Genomic DNA, 16,696 nt, shown 5'->3' with positions numbered 1-16,696 from the left:
CTATCAATCACAGTGACATGCAAGAAAAATAAATGCTCTTCCGCTAGATGAGAGAAAGTACAATAAACATGTTACCATACATTCAAATAAATCTTGGCATTTAAGAAGCTAGTTGTGGGGAAAATGAAGTTTCAATTTTGCTTCATGAACCAGTTATTGCATTTTTGACTCCTCAAGATGGCATTTTCTGTTCAACATTGGCCTGAAAGCACACTGACTTGACATTCCTTGAACCCCTTTATTTAAACCACCAGTGCCTTCGAGAGAAGTAAAAAAATATATATAACTGGTTCAAATTTGAAGCTTTACTCTCCCATCATTACCAGAAGCCAAGCTAAAAAAAAAAAAACGAATATGGCTTTTACATAATTCTTCTTTATTACACTGAAAATAAATCATGCAAGACCATTTTTCAAGTAAATGTCCTGATTTGATTGTACACTAATAGGAACTCAGTTTAATGTATTGTCACAAGAATTAGTGTAGAAAATGGTCACTCCATCTCCAATGAGCTGAGGCATTGGAAAAAAATCAGTCCTTTGTCCGTCAGCATGCTGGCTAACAGCAGTCCGCCAGTAATCTTCTTCATACACTTCTCAAGCGTCACTTTGTGTGGCAGAAAGTGTTGTCATGTTCAGACAAGGCACATGTGACTCGCAAAGCAAGAGTCACTATTTTCCGATCCTTCTTCATTCATTCTCAAACAACTGCCCTTTTTGCATAGTGATTCTGTATCATAAGGCTACTGGCAATAGTACAAGACAATAGAAAAGTATTCTTATAAGGTGTAAAATACGATACAAATATTAAGGCATAACACTGTTTCCACCAAAGGCACATGTAAAGCAAAACATGAGACTGTTTTTTTTTGTTTGTTTGTTTTACATTGCAGAATTGTCCAGATAAATGCATACAACTGCCAATAACAAGCACATAAATGAAATGGCCTCCGGTGAGGGTTCCTCGAGTGTCTCATACAATATAATTGGAATTATTCTTACAAGTCTTTGCGAAAAAATATCCCAATAGCTGCATCAACTCCATGTCCATGTCCATGTGGAGTTCCAAAGATGCACGTGCATCAGCTCACTGCTGCTGCATTCCACATCCTCTCACTGGCCTTCTCAACCAGAGCAGAGGAGGAAAGTCTAGAAGTGAACGTTCCACTTCTTTTAAAGTGGCTGTAAAAAGGCCTTCATAAATAAATAAATTAGCCAGCTAAAACAAGGCCTCTGTTCTGACAAAAACCACCTTTATTTTCAGTCTTTGTGATGTGCGGTCCCAGGGTCGAAATGGACTGTCGGCAACACGGCCAGGATGGTTAGGGCAAAGGGAGGGGGAAGTATAAGTGATCAATAAGTGGTTTAGGGTCTCTTCCAACCGTTCCGGATCAAGGCATCAGCTCGCAGGTAAGGCTGGTTTCTCAGATCTGTGAGTAGGCATGAAGAGAGGGAGGGAGGGGTGGGTGCACAAATGTTAGATGAGACACACGTCTAAACTCGATGAGTGTGTGTCCGACATTTTCAAAGTATTGCTCATTTGCTGCACAAGTGAATCACGACAAATTCCCAAAGCCTTGGATCTCGACAGACTGTTTGTGATGTCAGTGGAAATTCAAAGCTTTTAGGAATGAAACAAAAGCAACAAGTCACATATGAGAGGTAATAATCGTGAGAATCATGATTGCACTTCCAGGTCAACAGGCTCTTGATTTGGCACAACGCAATTTCGGCATTACTAATTGTCGAGAGATTATTTCCTCATGTTCTTGATGGACACCCATTGGTACCAACATGATGATCACTAATCAGATCCAACCCAACATTAAAGCATATTACATGCCTTGACAAATACGCCTTTATTTTTGTAATTGAACACAGTTCTTTTTTTTTTTTTTTTTTTAATAATATTAGAAACACCTCGAAATATGATGACACCATGCTCATGTTAACCAAGTACCTTCCATGGTGGAGTGTTATTTTTGTTTAAGTCGAATACAGCACTCCAGTATTGAGTCTCATGAGAACATGCAGGTGTGCCTAACGTTGTGTCCAATGGAGGTATTTGTATCTTTGTGGCTGTTTGTTGTGCTCGTCGAGCCTGCTGACCAGACAGCACACCGCGGGCAACCATTAACACGGGACAAAACATGGTTTGATGGCAGAGTTGGATGAACACTGGACAACATGCAACATCAAGGAGTGCGTGAGGAGGAGGAAGATGATGAAGGTGGTGGTGGAGAAAGGCATGGGGGTGCACTGGTTCCGAAAACCCTTTTGATGGATGGCCCCCTTTTTTGTGTGTGTCAGGAACCGTCTACTAATCAGTCGGGTTGATTTGTGTTGCGTAATATGAGGTAGCTTGAGTTTGCGCGAGGCTGAAGCAGCTGACACCACTGGAGCAGCACACACGGGCGGGTGAGACAGCGCTCAGCCAGGCTACCTTCCTTACCCTCCTTTAGGAAATACTGTACTGTCCAAAATCTTCATATCAGCTGGAAGGCGAGATGACAGACAATGGGTGGTTGAGGAAAGAAGAGTCACATGTTAGCAGGAAAACCAACACCAAACAAGTTAGTCTCATGGAACAAAGCATTGTGGGTCAAACCAATGACTTAGCCAAACCTCTTCATGATGGTGTTCATGGGGCGGGGGTGGGCTTGGCTGGGGAGGCTAATGTAACGCACAGCCATTTACATTGCATGCGGCAAGCTTACGCTCAGTACTTCCCTAGTGGAAGTGTTGTCTTTTCTTGTATTTGGAGCGTATCAGTATATTTTGTACGTGTTGACACGTTGTTCTCCCTGCAAAGAGGTTTGGCTGACTCTTATCACCAGATACGAGTCTTTTCATGTCAAACGCAAACAAAATGACGGCCCAAGTTAGTGTGCGCTGGCTGTGGAATGGAGTGATGAGGATCATGCTGCATGCAAAGTGGAGATGTGGGAGGGTTGGGGGGACACATATGAAAGACACCTGGACAACCTTGGCGTTAAAGGGGGAGGGGCTAGCAGTTGGCATCGTCGCAGAGGTTGGCCTCACAGAAGAACCGTGAGCCGCGTTTAGCCGTGCGGGCTGTGAATGGCACGCTCTTCAGTACTGGGGGAGGGGGGAGGGAGGAGGAGGAAAGGGGGTAGGGGGGAGAACATGTCTTTATCAGCAAGGAGGGCCAAACACTGGAACACATTCACACGGCGTTAAGGAGACACTCATGACAGCTGTGCATCAACTGGATGGAGTCTGCAAAACTTTTCCTTCAGTGAAAAGTTGCGCCTGGCAGGGAAACATATTTGTTTTCCGAATGCCAGCTTCACTTACTTTGATTTCAAGCATTGATCAATTACCGTCTTCACTCTGTTCCATTCATGCACGGCACTACACCAAGGCTAGGGGGGGCTACAACCCCGTCGGAACTCAGTCTGGCTCAGCAATTACTTCATATATTTATGTACTTTATTTAAGTGAAAAAAAAACCATTAAAAATAAGTTCACAAAAAGTAGCCATTCTTTTCCAATGCAATTGCTGTTTTTGTGTTTGTGCTTCAGCTGTCCCCCGTGTGGCTTCGTGAGGGCAGGGAGGCGCAGGTTGCGTCTTTCAGTTGCTGGCGCATGATGAGGGCGTTCGGAAACAAACTCTGAGCGCGCACCGGTTCACTGAGACTGTTCGGAAACTTAGAGCGTTACTCAAATTTGTTGATAAGTTCACAAAAAGTAGCCATTCTTTTCCAATGCAATCTGGATTCAGAGTGTAGCAAAACCGGAGCGTGGCACAAGGCGCTCCGACTAAGGACACGGTGCACCAACCCAGGCTGTATTCGGAATTGAATAGAACGGAGCGACAGGAGCGGACGCTTCCTCCCCGAACACACCCAATCTCAGAGTGGCACACAGGCGTCCGAGTGCATTTCCGAATGCGCCTTAGGTTCCAGTTAGTTAGCTTGCAGTCCATCTCAGCAATGGATCACTTTGGAAAAATTAAATACATCTTCACCCCCGATAGAGCTTGCTGAATCCACCAAAGTATCAGAACCACATCTCCAATCAGAATTGGGATTTTTTTTTTCCAATTTCTGAAAATGCTCGTTTGTATAAGTTGTGCAGGTGCACCTAATTGAGCGTCTATTCAATATGAGCAACATTTCAATAACAGGATAAAGGTGTGAAGACACATAAGTACACAAAGACGCTACTCTGCATTGGAATAGCTTGCCTAGTCGCGGTGACTGTTTTGTTTCCTCTTCTCCCTCATGACATCCAGGAAAAAGCAACTACTGTAGTGCAGATTTCTGATTTGTTCGACTTTTGTGACGCATGACAACCTGAACCGTTGAAAATTGTGATCCAGACAACTTGACTCCCACTAGGCTTGTCAGGTGGTCAGTGAGGTCATGTCTCAGCGAATATGAGAAAAAAGAAAAAAAAACCTAAATGAAATGTGAAAACAAACCCCCCAAAAATAGCTCTTGTTCGTGGGCACATCATAGTTTCTACATTTGCATTTGAATGTTGAATGCAACATTCTACTCGAGCTTGAGAGCAAATTCAGAGAAAAAAAAGTATTAGTATTCGCTGTTTTTTGGGCAAACCGAAGCAGTGACCTCTCCCACGTGGGCTCAAACCGCTTGACTCACAGTTGAGGGTCGACCACATTGGGTGCACATTGGAGAACTTTGCCAGACGACACGTCACGGAATAACCACTACGTGCTGGATTCCAGATGTGACGGCGTGTGCACCACATAGCACAAAGTGCATTTCAAAGGAGCCGAACAGTGAATGACCACAGTGGTCCTTGGCCCGCGACGGGATCTCCGAGAGGTGCAGTCTGGCCCACCTGTGATGATGTCCTCAATGGTGCCGTCCTTGCCCTCGTACACGGGCCGGTGGTCTTTGGCCTGCCGCTTGCGCAGCTCCGCAATCAGCTCCTGCTGCTGGTGCCTCTTCTTTTGGGACTGCACCTGAAAAACAATCGACAGAGTGCACTTGGAGTGTTTCGCCGTGCCTTGCGGACGGACACACCGCAATGCTTCATTCGGCACGGCTGAGAGGCGTGCACTTGGACCACACCTTCGGGTCATGCTGTTTAGCCTCTTGAGCCAGTAACTTTTCTCTCATGGCTTCCTCCTGCTTTTTCCTTTGTTCGTTGTCCGCCACGGCATCCTGAAGAGATGAGGAAAAGATCAGCTGTCAGCAACAAGAAAGTCAAATAAAAGTCAATGCGGTTGCGGGGCTTTATTTGGAACAGGAAATAACCAAAGGGCCACTTGGGAAAGTCAAATCTTCGAACCTTTATACCACCTTCCCTTAACCTTTGTGGAAAATGTCATCGAGTTAAGGCGAGGTGTAAAGGTGCTTCCAGACAAATGAATGCAACTCCACTTTTCCGAACCGCCGTCACCGCAGGACGACGAGTACCTGTACTGGTGATGTATGTCTCAGGCGTGCTTTGTTTTCTTTGTATGTCCGATTTAGGTCTCACTCAAACATCTTAAGATTTTAAAATAGTATGTGTTGACAGCTGTTTTGTTTTTCTGTACGGATAGTAATGTTAGTCAACCGTTTTGAAGCAAGTTGTTCTGTTCACATGGCTATTGTTCTGTCAGACTGTATTCTTGATATATATTGACATATACTGATCTATACTGTTTAGTTACTGACTCTCTTTTCTTGTTATTTATGTTTCGAGCATGAAACTCTTGCATAGAGTCGGTAAACGTTGTGGGTGGCCAGAAAGTTTATGGGTAATGCCCTTTCGCAAAAAGGCTGGTCAGGGAGGGTTAGAATAGTTTGAGATTTTTCTTCTTGAATCTCTCTCTCCTTTCAATGTACTTAGTTGTAGTAAATTTTCAGAGCAGGTTATATTTATTTTTTAGAAAATGCTACATTTTAGTTTAGTTTCTTCTTCCTTTTTCCATATGTTGGATGCACAGTAGTTTGGAAATAAAAACATTTAAACTCAACCTGGAACGTTCATGTATGAAATTAATTGACAGAGGACAAGGACATTTTCGCTAGAAATAGTTTTGTCTTCGTGCGGTTTGAGTTTGTTGTCATTTTTTTAAGCACTCTCATTTAAATTTTATTTCATCAACAAAAATGTTTTTTCAATTTTAGTTTGAGTTATTTTGTTCTTTTTTTGTTTGGTCGGGAGGGACGGTCGAAGGTGGCTTGACGATGACATCGCGACACAAAGCAAAAACCAGAATCCGAAGAGGCTCAAAGGCAAAGGCTCTCCCCTCTTAACTTATGACCAGGAAACACTGTGTGACTATTGCTTTATCAGACCGAAATACACAGAAGTCCTTGTGCTGCACACATTTCCGTAAGCAGATGCCATAAATCTGCAGTGAGAACAATCTCAGGAAGTGTGTTGTGTGGCGGGGGCAGCGCGACGCTGTGGACGGCTGGAGAGGACGAGAGGGAAGAAGCGGTCGAAACGCCGCAGCTGCAGTTCAACCGTCAGACCCAGCTGGCCTTTCCTGTTATTTGGCCCCAGACCGCGCGCCACGTCCTGTGGCACCGGGGTGGCCAAAATTCTGCCCTGTCTGTCCAGGGAACTTCCTGAAATCTGCGTTGTGTGAGTGCAGGGCTTAAAAGACAGACAGCAAAGATGCTACTTGTGGATGTTGTCACCTTGTAGGCCTTGATAAAGCGCACAAACACGGGGAAGAACACAGATGGTGGAGTGGTCTTGGCGCTCTCTCCAAAGTAGTTCACCACATGATTGAAGGCTTCCTGGAATTGGAATGAGAACCGTTCCAACGATGGACCAATAAGAGTCCTGAATAGTTGTGTGTAAGGCGGGATTCACACTGCGTGGCTGACACGAGTTCAGTTGCTCGGCTCCCAAGCGGCACCGTTGGGATGCATAATGGCAGCGGAAAGAGCGTAAACAATGCATGAAATGACGTCATCTTTTCAGCGGATATCTCGCAATATGAATGCAGAATAAATGGACATATTGAATGTGAAGCAGGACGTCACGTCATACAGCAAGGAAAACAACTCCTCTTTAACTGTCATCGGTCGCCGCCTGATGATGACACCTGCGTAGTTGCTGCATTTTTTTTTTTTTTGGAGCAGTGTGAATCCAGCCTAAGGGGGTGCTGAGCAGCATCTGGCACAGATGTTTGCTTCCTGTCTATTTTTGTGTGCCCCTGCTCGGGCAGCGTCTCCTACCTCTGCTGTCTTGGCATCCCTCTGCAGCTTATCCAGCTGGGCGTCACTCGCCTGGACAAAGCCCTTAAGGACCGAGTGGTCATGGAGACTACATTCTCTCCGGATCAGCTCCATGCCTTTTCCCAGCTCCCGCACATCCAGCAGAACATTTTCCAGTGACACTTTGGGCACAGTCAAAGGAATAAGTCACGTTTCAAGCATTTTAACTGCCACGACCGTACACTATTCCAATACGTGTATGTACCCTATTAGAAAGCTTTAGATCGGGTGTTGTTGTTGGTGAGTCTACATTTTTGATTTCCCGCTCCCCCCCCCCCCAAAAAAAAGAAAAACACTGTCTTTCTCATCCCAACACAACAGTTTCAATGAAGAGAATACACACTCACCTGCTGCAGCTTTATCCACAAAGTGCAGTTCATTGTAGAAATTGGCCAGCTCCAGATATTTCTCCTTCACAATGAGAGCTATGTAGTGGAGCAGCGTCATTTTCCTGTCTGTGGACTTGGTGTCCAGCAGCTGCGCCACAAAACAAATGAATCAAAGCTACAGCATACGGTCCACAACCGGAAACTGTGCAGGAAGAGGAGAAATGAGCACAAGTGGCCACAAATGTTTGCTGCGTTACTTACCAGATCAAGACTTTGCAATTTGAAGCCGTAGACACACCCTCGCTTGCTGCTATTCATATAGTTGCCCAAGGCGAGAATAATCTGCAAGTCCATAAGAGGAATTGATGCACACTCACATTTGAAACTACTCCAAAAGAATAATCGACAAACCTCGAGCATTCTTTTTAACTTCGGCGAGGATTTGACCGAACCGGAAGCGGCGATGATTGCGTTGAGCTGCGGCGTGAGCATGTTGACGTTGTCGGCAAAGTTCCCGACGAAGGTGATGATGTTCATCCTCTGCGTGAGCCTCTCAATCTTGCTGAACAGGAGCATGAAGCGGTCCTCATCGGCCAGCTGGTCCAGTGGACGCCGCTCCCGTTCGTACTGACGTAGGACCTTGACCTCTGCTTCCGTGGGTAGGAAGCGCATCAGGCACTCCACAAAGTCCACCGGTAAGGCCTTCAGGTCAAATCTAGGCAGGTATTAGAAAAATGTGGTCGATGTCATGGTGAAAAAAATCTGGGGATTTTGGTGCACTGCAGCATATCTTTGGTGATCATTTTGGTGAAAATAATTCCAGTCATTAGAATTTGAATTCACAATTTTTTCTTTGTTGTTCGTTTATTTTAACCCATACAACACAGTAAAAATGCCTTTTAAATGAAATTGATTTCACTGTACGGCAGGGGGGTCAAACTCATTTTTTGTCGCGGGCCACATTATCTTTACCGTTTCCCTTGGAGGGCCGTGATGACTGAAACTGTACAAAGAAGTCAAGAATAATGTTTTATTCAACTATTGTTTCAGTAACTGTAATGAGGGGTTTGGTAACAAGAAAATGCTTACAAAATGTCACTGGTTTATTACATATGAAAATTTGAAATTTTGGTACACATTTTAGCAAGTATCATGGAAGTTGTCATCTTTGATTTGCTTTCGCGGGCCACTTAAATGATATGATGGGCCACATCTGGCCCACGGGCCTTGAGTTTGACACCTGTGCTGTACGGTCTTTTTGTCATTTTACAATCTGCTTTTATTTGGGCTCCGCTGCTTTGAAAGAAGATTGAAAAATAAGTGTTGAATACTTCTCAATGGCTTTGCAGATCTCCTCTGTGGTCTTGTTTGCCTTCCTCAGCGTGATGGCTAAGTTCTTGGAACGATTGGCGTCCAGTAGTGTCACTTTGTTGACCGTCTTCTGAGCAACTTTGCTCTTTGTGCACGACAGATCCACAATCGGACCTTGCGCACGCGTTTTAAACAGCTCCTCAAACCTCTCCAAATCCAGTTCCTGCACAGAGATCATCATTTACAAACCGATCGCCGCCCTCTAAATTAAAAGACCAAATCGGCGAACGTGAATAAGGGAGCTCAGCCGCTTGACATACTTCGAGCACCCGTTCATCATCAATTTCATTGAAAACGGTGCCGTTGATCTGATTGGGCTTTAAGGCGGTCCAGTTAAACACGGGCAGGCGGAACTTAGTCTTGATGGGCTTCTTGATTCGAATGGCTGCAAGAGAGGATAAAAGTGTTGAGTTTGGCTCCACTCGGTGCAGTAAAGAGGAGTAACAAGTGTTCTTACCTGAGAGACCCACACTCAGGATGACCGAAGGAGAAGCTCCGGGCAGAGGAGGAGCGAGAGGAAGCGGAGGGGGTGGTGGTGGTGCATTGAGGCGGCCTGTCGAAAGTGAAGTTGTTTTTTAAAATCAATTTCAAATGAAAATCAGTCTATAAAAGAGAAATTCTGCTTTGGTAACAAAGTCAATACATTTCCACTCAAATAAAAATGCAACTAGAAGAAGACTCCAAATTGCCCATGTGTGTGAATGTGAGTCTTCACGGTTGTTTGTGTGCATGTGCCACCCGTGACCCTAATTGGATTAGCAGTAGAGACAATGGTGACAGTAATGATAAATGTCGGTATTTGCCTTTATTGGGAAAGACACTCTCTGGCCACACAGACCACCTGAAAATAGAAACGTGCCCTCCCCGGAAATGCCGCAGCTGTGTGTCGCTAGACTCACTTGTGGTAGAAGGAAGCGGAGGAGGAGGCGGAGGTGGTGGAGGTGGCGGGGGTGGAGCTTCACTGGCCGGGGGCAAACTGGGATCCAGTACCCCTGCTTCCGATACGGCTGAGACCGAAGCCAAAGGGAGCATCCCAATATCGGCTAGGGGGATGGCAAGGCCGCCGCCGCCGCTGCCAGCGCCCGCCACTGCGGCTGTGCCGCCCACGCCGAGCGGCACGATGGCGATGTTTCCATCAGGCTTCTTGTGCAGGCGGATGGTGCCTTGCTGCTCCAGCTCCAGTAGCCGCTTCTCAATGTTGAAGTGCCTCTGGAAGGCGGCGTCCTTCTCCTTCAGCACCCTCCTCAGGGTGTTGACCTGCGTGTTGGTCGACTCGTACGTCTCCTGAGCAGGCACAGGGGGGCAATGTGGAGCACAAGAGCCTGACTTGACAAGCTGAAAAAACATCCTGCTTCCTGCCGACCTCATTCGCCATCACACGGTTTTAGTTAAATGAAAACGATACATGCTACTTGAGCTTCTTAACCTCCCGGTATTAATCTTGCGTCCATGTGAGCTCAAGCCTACCCGTATTGCTTGAAGATCTTTATCTTTCTGGAGGAGCACCTTCTCCAAGTCAGCCACCTTCATCATCGTTTCATTCTCAACCTCCAGAAGCTTTTCTGTCACCTGGAAAAAAAGTACAATCGGAGGAGGTGAATTCCACATTCACAGCAGCAGCAGCAGCAGCAGCAGCAGCAGCGGCGGCATCTGCAGCATCATCCCCACAATCCCGTTTACGAGGAGCATCATCAAGCAGAAATATGAGACGGCCGGCAGCATGATGCAGCAAACGTGTGACGTAGCTTTTTATTGTTGAATATGAAAAGAGTGCACATGTTGCGCTGGAATTCAGCCTCATCCTCCCTCATCATTCCTGACCCCTGAGAGCAGAGTTTGTTATGACATTCCTCAAATGATGTCATAACTGCCCACGACCTTTTCCATGTGTAGATGCTCTTTTGCAAGGCAGCGTGGGATGCAAAGATGGAAGGAGCCAGCATGAAAACAATATCGGAATTGTTACGTGCACCACATTTTGCAAAGTTCCCCACCCCGTAATTATGCCAAACCATTTATAAAACCAAAACACTGTCTGTTATAATCATAGCGTTGGAGCAGTTGTGTTGCCTACCGTACATGCACACAGTCTAAATGATTCTCGGTGGGCCCGGTGAGCCGCGTTGGTGGTCGAGAGTGGCGGGTGCACTTACATGAGACAAGTGCTCCTCCAATTCCTCCACCTTTTCCAGTGCTGCATTTTTGGTCTCGGCATCTTCCAGCAGACCACCCACGTCGAACACGTTGTCCAGGTAGGCCTGGATCTGCACCGACAGCTTGTCACTCTCAGTGTGCTTACATCTCTGAGGATGGTAAATTACATCGCAATCGTTAATGACACTGGACAGAGCACATCGTCTCCATGTTATCTCCTCTGAGAGTTTGACCTCCAAATAGTCATCCAGTCCGAGCTTGGTGAATTCGAACTGCAGGTGGACTCTGAAGTTCATGTCCTCCACTGAGTGGACCACGATGTTGATGAACTGCATGCAAGCAACCTGGATCCCAGACAAACAGACATTTGCATACTGGCCACAGCTAAATACAAGAATGCAGAGCTTCTCTTTACCATAAAGTCGATGTTTCCCTCCTCACTGCGGAAGAAATCCATCAGGCGCTCGAAACGATGCTTCTCCTTACAGACCTAAAAAAGCCACAGTTCAATGATGTGCATTCTATGTAGCAAGAGACGCACGCATACACTGCACTGTATACAACCTTTAATTTTTTTCTTGACAGTTCACGACACATTTTAGATTGGTTTTTTTTCTCCTCCACACCATTAACCTTTATGTTGAGATTTAGCTGAGGTCACTACTCCTGGTGAAAGCAATTTTATCTTTGAATGTCTACTCCTCATCATCAACCAATGCATGAAAAACATTCTGACATCAGTTATCCATCTGAGAAGCTATTCTATGTTTGGTAGCAATTTATTCTTATCCTCAGCGGTCAAAGCGAGGCAAGTCAAGTGAAAAAAATATGGGGTACAAATCTTTAAACCAAAACTACCCAGACAAAAGTAAAAACAAACAATGGCATGTTTTCCCAGCAAACTCTTTGACTTTTTTTTTTCTTAATAAAATACAAATGAATGGCTGTCGTAAGCTACTAATGGATGGCTTCTTGTAAGTGCTCAGAAAAATGCAGACATTTCCAAAACACGACAATAAAATCAAAAAAGAAACCCATCTTGTTCTAATGAGAGAGCTCTTTTTCTCTCTGTTTTGGTATTGTGGGCAGGAAGATGCCCGGTAAAAGTTGGCAGTCCCCTGCCTGCCATCGGGAATTGCTCTCTTTTTATTGCTCCGAGTTGTCTCACATGTGGCATCCTAATGTGACATATGACCTCTGACAGGTCACCACAGAGCTTCCCTTGCACCCTCTGTGGAAGTGACAACTTCCAGAGCTCCTCAACTTTCATCCCCGCATGCTGGCCCTGCAGGCCTCCATGCATCCCAGCAATGTGGGGCCATTCATTTATCTTTTTTTTTTTGAATTATCTACAGTTATGGGTGACAAGAGATTACTAAATGAAACAACTAAAGGCTCTGTATTCCATTAGGCAACAAGGTCATGTGAAATATTAAAATATTGTTTCACTTCTTTAACAGGTTTGACTCAACTGAGACTGTATGGATGAATTTGTTGGCTGAAGTCTATTCCCTTTGCATTTTAACAACGGGACTACCCTGGTGCCCTTGAGGACCAAAAGGAATAATAAGGTAAGTGAAATTGAATTGAGTCCGCCTTTGGGCACCTCTTTGAAGTTGTCAAACGCTGACAGGATGATCTCGTGACCTCCTCGAACGAGGCAGACGGCAGCCAGCAGCTCAAGGACCAAGGCCTTTGTCCTGAAAGTGTGGGAGGCACCCATTAGGACAGCACAGACATTTCAAAAGCAAGCACTGAAGCTCAGGTTCAAGTTTAGAAAGCAGCGAAGCCGATTCTAGACTGCAGGAATAAATGCGTGTCAATGTCAAAATTGGTGTAAGACTGTACGCAAAACAAAAGCAAGTGCTGCTCTTAATGGCTTGAAGGTGTTGCTTCCGTTTAGCCTTCCTGAAGAAGTGACCAAGCACTGACTCGAGTTGAAGCACTAATCACCTTTCAGAAAACATTCGGCTAACTATCTGCATGGACGCCTCTCCTTCCCAACTTCAAAGAACAAGCATATCATATGAACAGGTCGCAGGCTCTTCCTCCAGGAGCAAATCCAGGAGCTGAACTTGTAAAAGCATATGGTCCAATGCATGTATCAACAAAGCGCTTTCTGTTAATTGATGTTTGACATAATTAGTGGAACAACCTCAACATTTTTCAACTGACATTTCACGAACTGGTAAGACGTTCAACTTTTACACTGAAATGCTTTGCCAAATGCCTCTTGTCCCTCGAGGTAGAGGTAAGATCGGGCCTAAAAAATCCAGCCCGACCCGACCCGGACCGCGGGTATTAAATCCCGATCCGGCCCGAGCCCGACCAATTACCTTGATTTGCAGGCCCTGAGCCCGAAGCAAACCCGAAATTTTATATTTTATTTGTGAGGACTCGGGAGGAGGAGGGGTGATTTATGATAACAAATTAAAGCCTGTCTTTTGGGGTACATTAACCGACAATTTTCCATCATGGAGAGATTGTTTTAAGAGTTGACGGGAAATATTTAAGGCCATCCGTCATTTTGACGGGTTGAAAATTGGGCCTTAAACCACAGCAGCAATACGCCCTTAAGAATCTAGCGCGGCACTTTAAGTCTTAAAGTGTCTGAGTCTGCGGCTCCTGTTTAGTAGTTAAATAGCAATTACATTTCAGCGCCTTCTCTGTTTTATCCAAATTATTTATTTTAAAACAAGCATTCCTTAGTTTAGTATCCACACATCGTTTTAGTATACATTTTTATAAGCATATATTTATTTTTAAAAAGTCAGCGAGAGAGAATCCCGGCCCGAAGCAATGATTGACATTTTCGGCCCAACCCGAACCGAAATTCGGGTCGGGTCGGGTCGGGCTTGGGCTCGGGCTCAAGATCTTACCTCTACCTCAAGGTGCCTTGGTCACCAAACTAATTAACTTGAGCGGACAAACTAAATGAATGGGAATGAAAATGATAATGCCCTTTTGCTTTCACCGACTGAAAGCAGGCATCCAAGGTGATGACGGGACATCGGTTCTTACCGTGAGCTCTTATTGTTCATACTGAGAGCAATTTCATTGACTGCATGTGCATGAGACATGACCATATTGAAGCCATACTGCATGAAGAGGAGAGAGACAGACAACAGGATGTGGTGAGACCAAAACGGGGTACAAATGCAGCACATCACAGTGCAGGAAGGATCTACATGTCATGCCTGACAAATATAGAGCCAACACGTATTCATGAGCCACTTCGCGACACCGTTGGATACCTGGTAGTTCATAATGGCTCTCAAGCACATGATGCACACATGCACGTCATCCTTCTGGCTGACAAGTCGGGAGTTCTTGATGGTTTTGCTGCTGGAGACTGAGCCATAGCTGCAACACATGGTGAAAGTTGTTGTCACTCGGCCACCGTGCAGCACTTCAAAAATGCAGCTTGTCTGATTTATTCCTCCATATGTATTTGCCATTCACGTGACTCTTGTGCGTGTCACGTGCTGAGAGGCATGAGGGAGAATGAGGTCTGGCGGAATTAAAAGACAGCGTTGGTTTTGAGGTTACCAATGCATGATGGGAGATGCCTGGTTTCCTCGCCACTGTCAACATAAAGTCAGGCAATTATGTAACTGACTCAAACAGTCAGCGTGTGCACACATTTGCTAACTTGTGCACTTCACAGCCGTACTCAGTTTCAGTACCTATTTCGGAATACTGCGACTGGTACCATTTTTTGGGAAACAGTGATTAATAATGACCAGTTTGTTCTTTTTTGACAATTCTTTCCCCAAGTAATCGTATTGATTATTTGTGTTCTTTCACCACATTATTTATTATTTTTTATTAGCTGTTTTAGTTCACCGCGCACCGTAAATGTGTAACATAAAAACAAACAAATAAATGAATAAATATACTGTTTATCATCATATCACCCAATTCTACCCGTGAATGTATTCATTCATTGCAGTATACGTACAATATATTTTATCTTGGATTAAATTGTCTTTTTTGTCTTTTGTATTTCCTAACGTTTTGCATCCAAACCAAAACCAGACCTTAACATTGAATTGATTTTTAAAATTATAGATCAGTGATGCAAGACTCATAAAATACTGACCACACAGACAGCACCAGGACAACAGACTAGCATGCTGATGCATGTTCACTGCGCACATTAAGTTAGAAGGGCAAGTCATGAACAGGTCAGAGCGGACAGAAGCTGGCTCAGCGATACATACCGCATGACAGACTGGCGTGCCGACCGCACCAATGTGTTGCAGAAGGGCTGAGTGCTCATAGGATGCAAATCCTCTATGGACCTGCTCCAAGATTTTCCCTTCTCCATGAAGCCATCCTCCCCATTCTCCAGCCCCTCAAAATCCAACCTGGGCCACACGCACACAGGCAGACACAGAGGCGAAGCGAGGGTACAGACCAGATGCAGGAAAGGGGGCAGTTTAGGTGAGCGAGGCGGAAAGGGGGTTATCACAAGACCGTCACACACCTGCACAATCAAGCTCAGCAAAGAAATTGTCTCTCATTCAGGTAAATCTTAAACAATACGCATAACACTACTGGGACAAAATCTTGGGACACACGGCTTAACCAATTTGTTTATCAGTTGGGGTGTTGACATGAGAAACTTGGGGCCTCTTCGTATTCTGGCTTTTGCTTCAGAACTTTCCTGTACTTTTCAATCTGGACCAGATCACCCAGAAGCACTCAGAAGAAAGGTTGTTTGAAATCGAAAAATGCTTTGATGCAACATTCAGCCTACCTTAGGCATTGGTTACTCCTGACCAACCTTTACAAAGAAGGTTACTTTTAATTGTTTATGGCAGCAATATTTATAACAACAGGTGGTAATTGCACGCAAGACACTTACGTTAGCTATACCGCCATCGCATGATGATGTCGGTGAGGAAAAGTGGAATCAAATTCATTAGAAATGACATTGATGACGTTTTCCACAAAGACGAAGGACGGGTGGCATAAAGGTGAAGAGATATGACTTTCCCAAGAGGCCCTTATAGTAATTTTGGACAATTCCATGAATGTGTCCTAGTGAGCACAGCAAGTGCAGGAGGGAATCGTTGCATGATGGGGGGGGGGTGTGTCCAATCATTTCCCCAGAGTAGAAGGAAAGAGAAATTTTCCTGTTGGTGTAATGACCAAGTGTCCCAAAACTTTTGTCCACATAACGTACTGTAGCGTGTGCCCACATTCAGCTTGCCGAGTATGCAACAAGGTCAACAAAGACATCCAAAGAATGCACATTTTTGATGCACAAGCAGCTCATTAGGCCCTGCAGGACGTAACGTGCTTGCTAAGCGGCTGCAGCCCAACCCTATTCCTTTTAGGACGTTTATGGCAAAAATCAGCAGGCGCGGCTGTGTGTAAAAATACTCACATGACAGCACACTGGGCAAAGGAGAGGTACTCCACCAAGACATCAAGACCTCTGTTCTCATCGTTGAGGAACTCCCTGACCCACCTGTCACACAGGGGGCACACAGAGGGCACAGAAATCAAGAGGACACACTCTGTGTGTGTGTGTCTGTGTGTGTGTGTGTGTGTGTGTGTGTGTGTGTGTGTGTGTGTGTGTGTGTGTGTGTGTGTGTGTGTGTGCGTGTGTGCGCGT

General features: G+C 45.2%; 1 protein-coding gene across 6 annotated transcripts in view; it reads right to left on the bottom strand.

The window, feature by feature from the left end:
* Positions 1 to 290: 290 nt before the first annotated feature.
* fmnl3 (formin-like 3) overlaps positions 291 to 16,696 on the bottom strand; it is a 47,293-nt gene continuing 30,887 nt past the window's right edge. For 2 of the 6 annotated variants that reach the window (XM_019895590.1, XM_019895586.1), the window contains 20 exons: positions 15,294 to 15,440; positions 14,325 to 14,433; positions 14,092 to 14,168; positions 12,677 to 12,770; positions 11,486 to 11,560; positions 11,304 to 11,414; positions 11,070 to 11,219; positions 10,384 to 10,485; positions 9,816 to 10,200; positions 9,374 to 9,469; positions 9,177 to 9,301; positions 8,877 to 9,079; positions 7,957 to 8,260; positions 7,807 to 7,887; positions 7,564 to 7,693; positions 7,178 to 7,338; positions 6,632 to 6,733; positions 5,066 to 5,158; positions 4,833 to 4,956; positions 291 to 1,429 (listed from right to left, as the gene is read on the bottom strand). In XM_019895590.1, coding sequence (XP_019751149.1) covers positions 1,365 to 1,429; positions 4,833 to 4,956; positions 5,066 to 5,158; positions 6,632 to 6,733; positions 7,178 to 7,338; positions 7,564 to 7,693; positions 7,807 to 7,887; positions 7,957 to 8,260; positions 8,877 to 9,079; positions 9,177 to 9,301; positions 9,374 to 9,469; positions 9,816 to 10,200; positions 10,384 to 10,485; positions 11,070 to 11,219; positions 11,304 to 11,414; positions 11,486 to 11,560; positions 12,677 to 12,770; positions 14,092 to 14,168; positions 14,325 to 14,433; positions 15,294 to 15,440 — 2,734 coding nt within the window. In that variant the 3' untranslated portion in view covers positions 291 to 1,364. Of the gene's footprint in view, positions 1,430 to 2,451; positions 2,495 to 2,975; positions 3,099 to 4,832; positions 4,957 to 5,065; positions 5,159 to 6,631; positions 6,734 to 7,177; positions 7,339 to 7,563; positions 7,694 to 7,806; positions 7,888 to 7,956; positions 8,261 to 8,876; positions 9,080 to 9,176; positions 9,302 to 9,373; positions 9,470 to 9,815; positions 10,201 to 10,383; positions 10,486 to 11,069; positions 11,220 to 11,303; positions 11,415 to 11,485; positions 11,561 to 12,676; positions 12,771 to 14,091; positions 14,169 to 14,324; positions 14,434 to 15,293; positions 15,441 to 16,465; positions 16,550 to 16,696 lie in introns of all 6 variants that reach the window. The other 4 variants (XM_019895587.1, XM_019895589.1, XM_019895584.1 and 1 more) reach the window with 4 other exon arrangements.

The sequence above is a fragment of the Hippocampus comes genome, unplaced genomic scaffold (genome assembly GCF_001891065.2).
Source record: "Hippocampus comes isolate QL1 unplaced genomic scaffold, H_comes_QL1_v1.1 scaffold113, whole genome shotgun sequence".
Classification (NCBI taxonomy): Eukaryota; Metazoa; Chordata; class Actinopteri; order Syngnathiformes; family Syngnathidae; genus Hippocampus; species Hippocampus comes.
The sequence above is the reverse complement of the archived record's forward strand: the minus strand, read 5'-3'. Positions and strand labels throughout refer to the sequence as shown.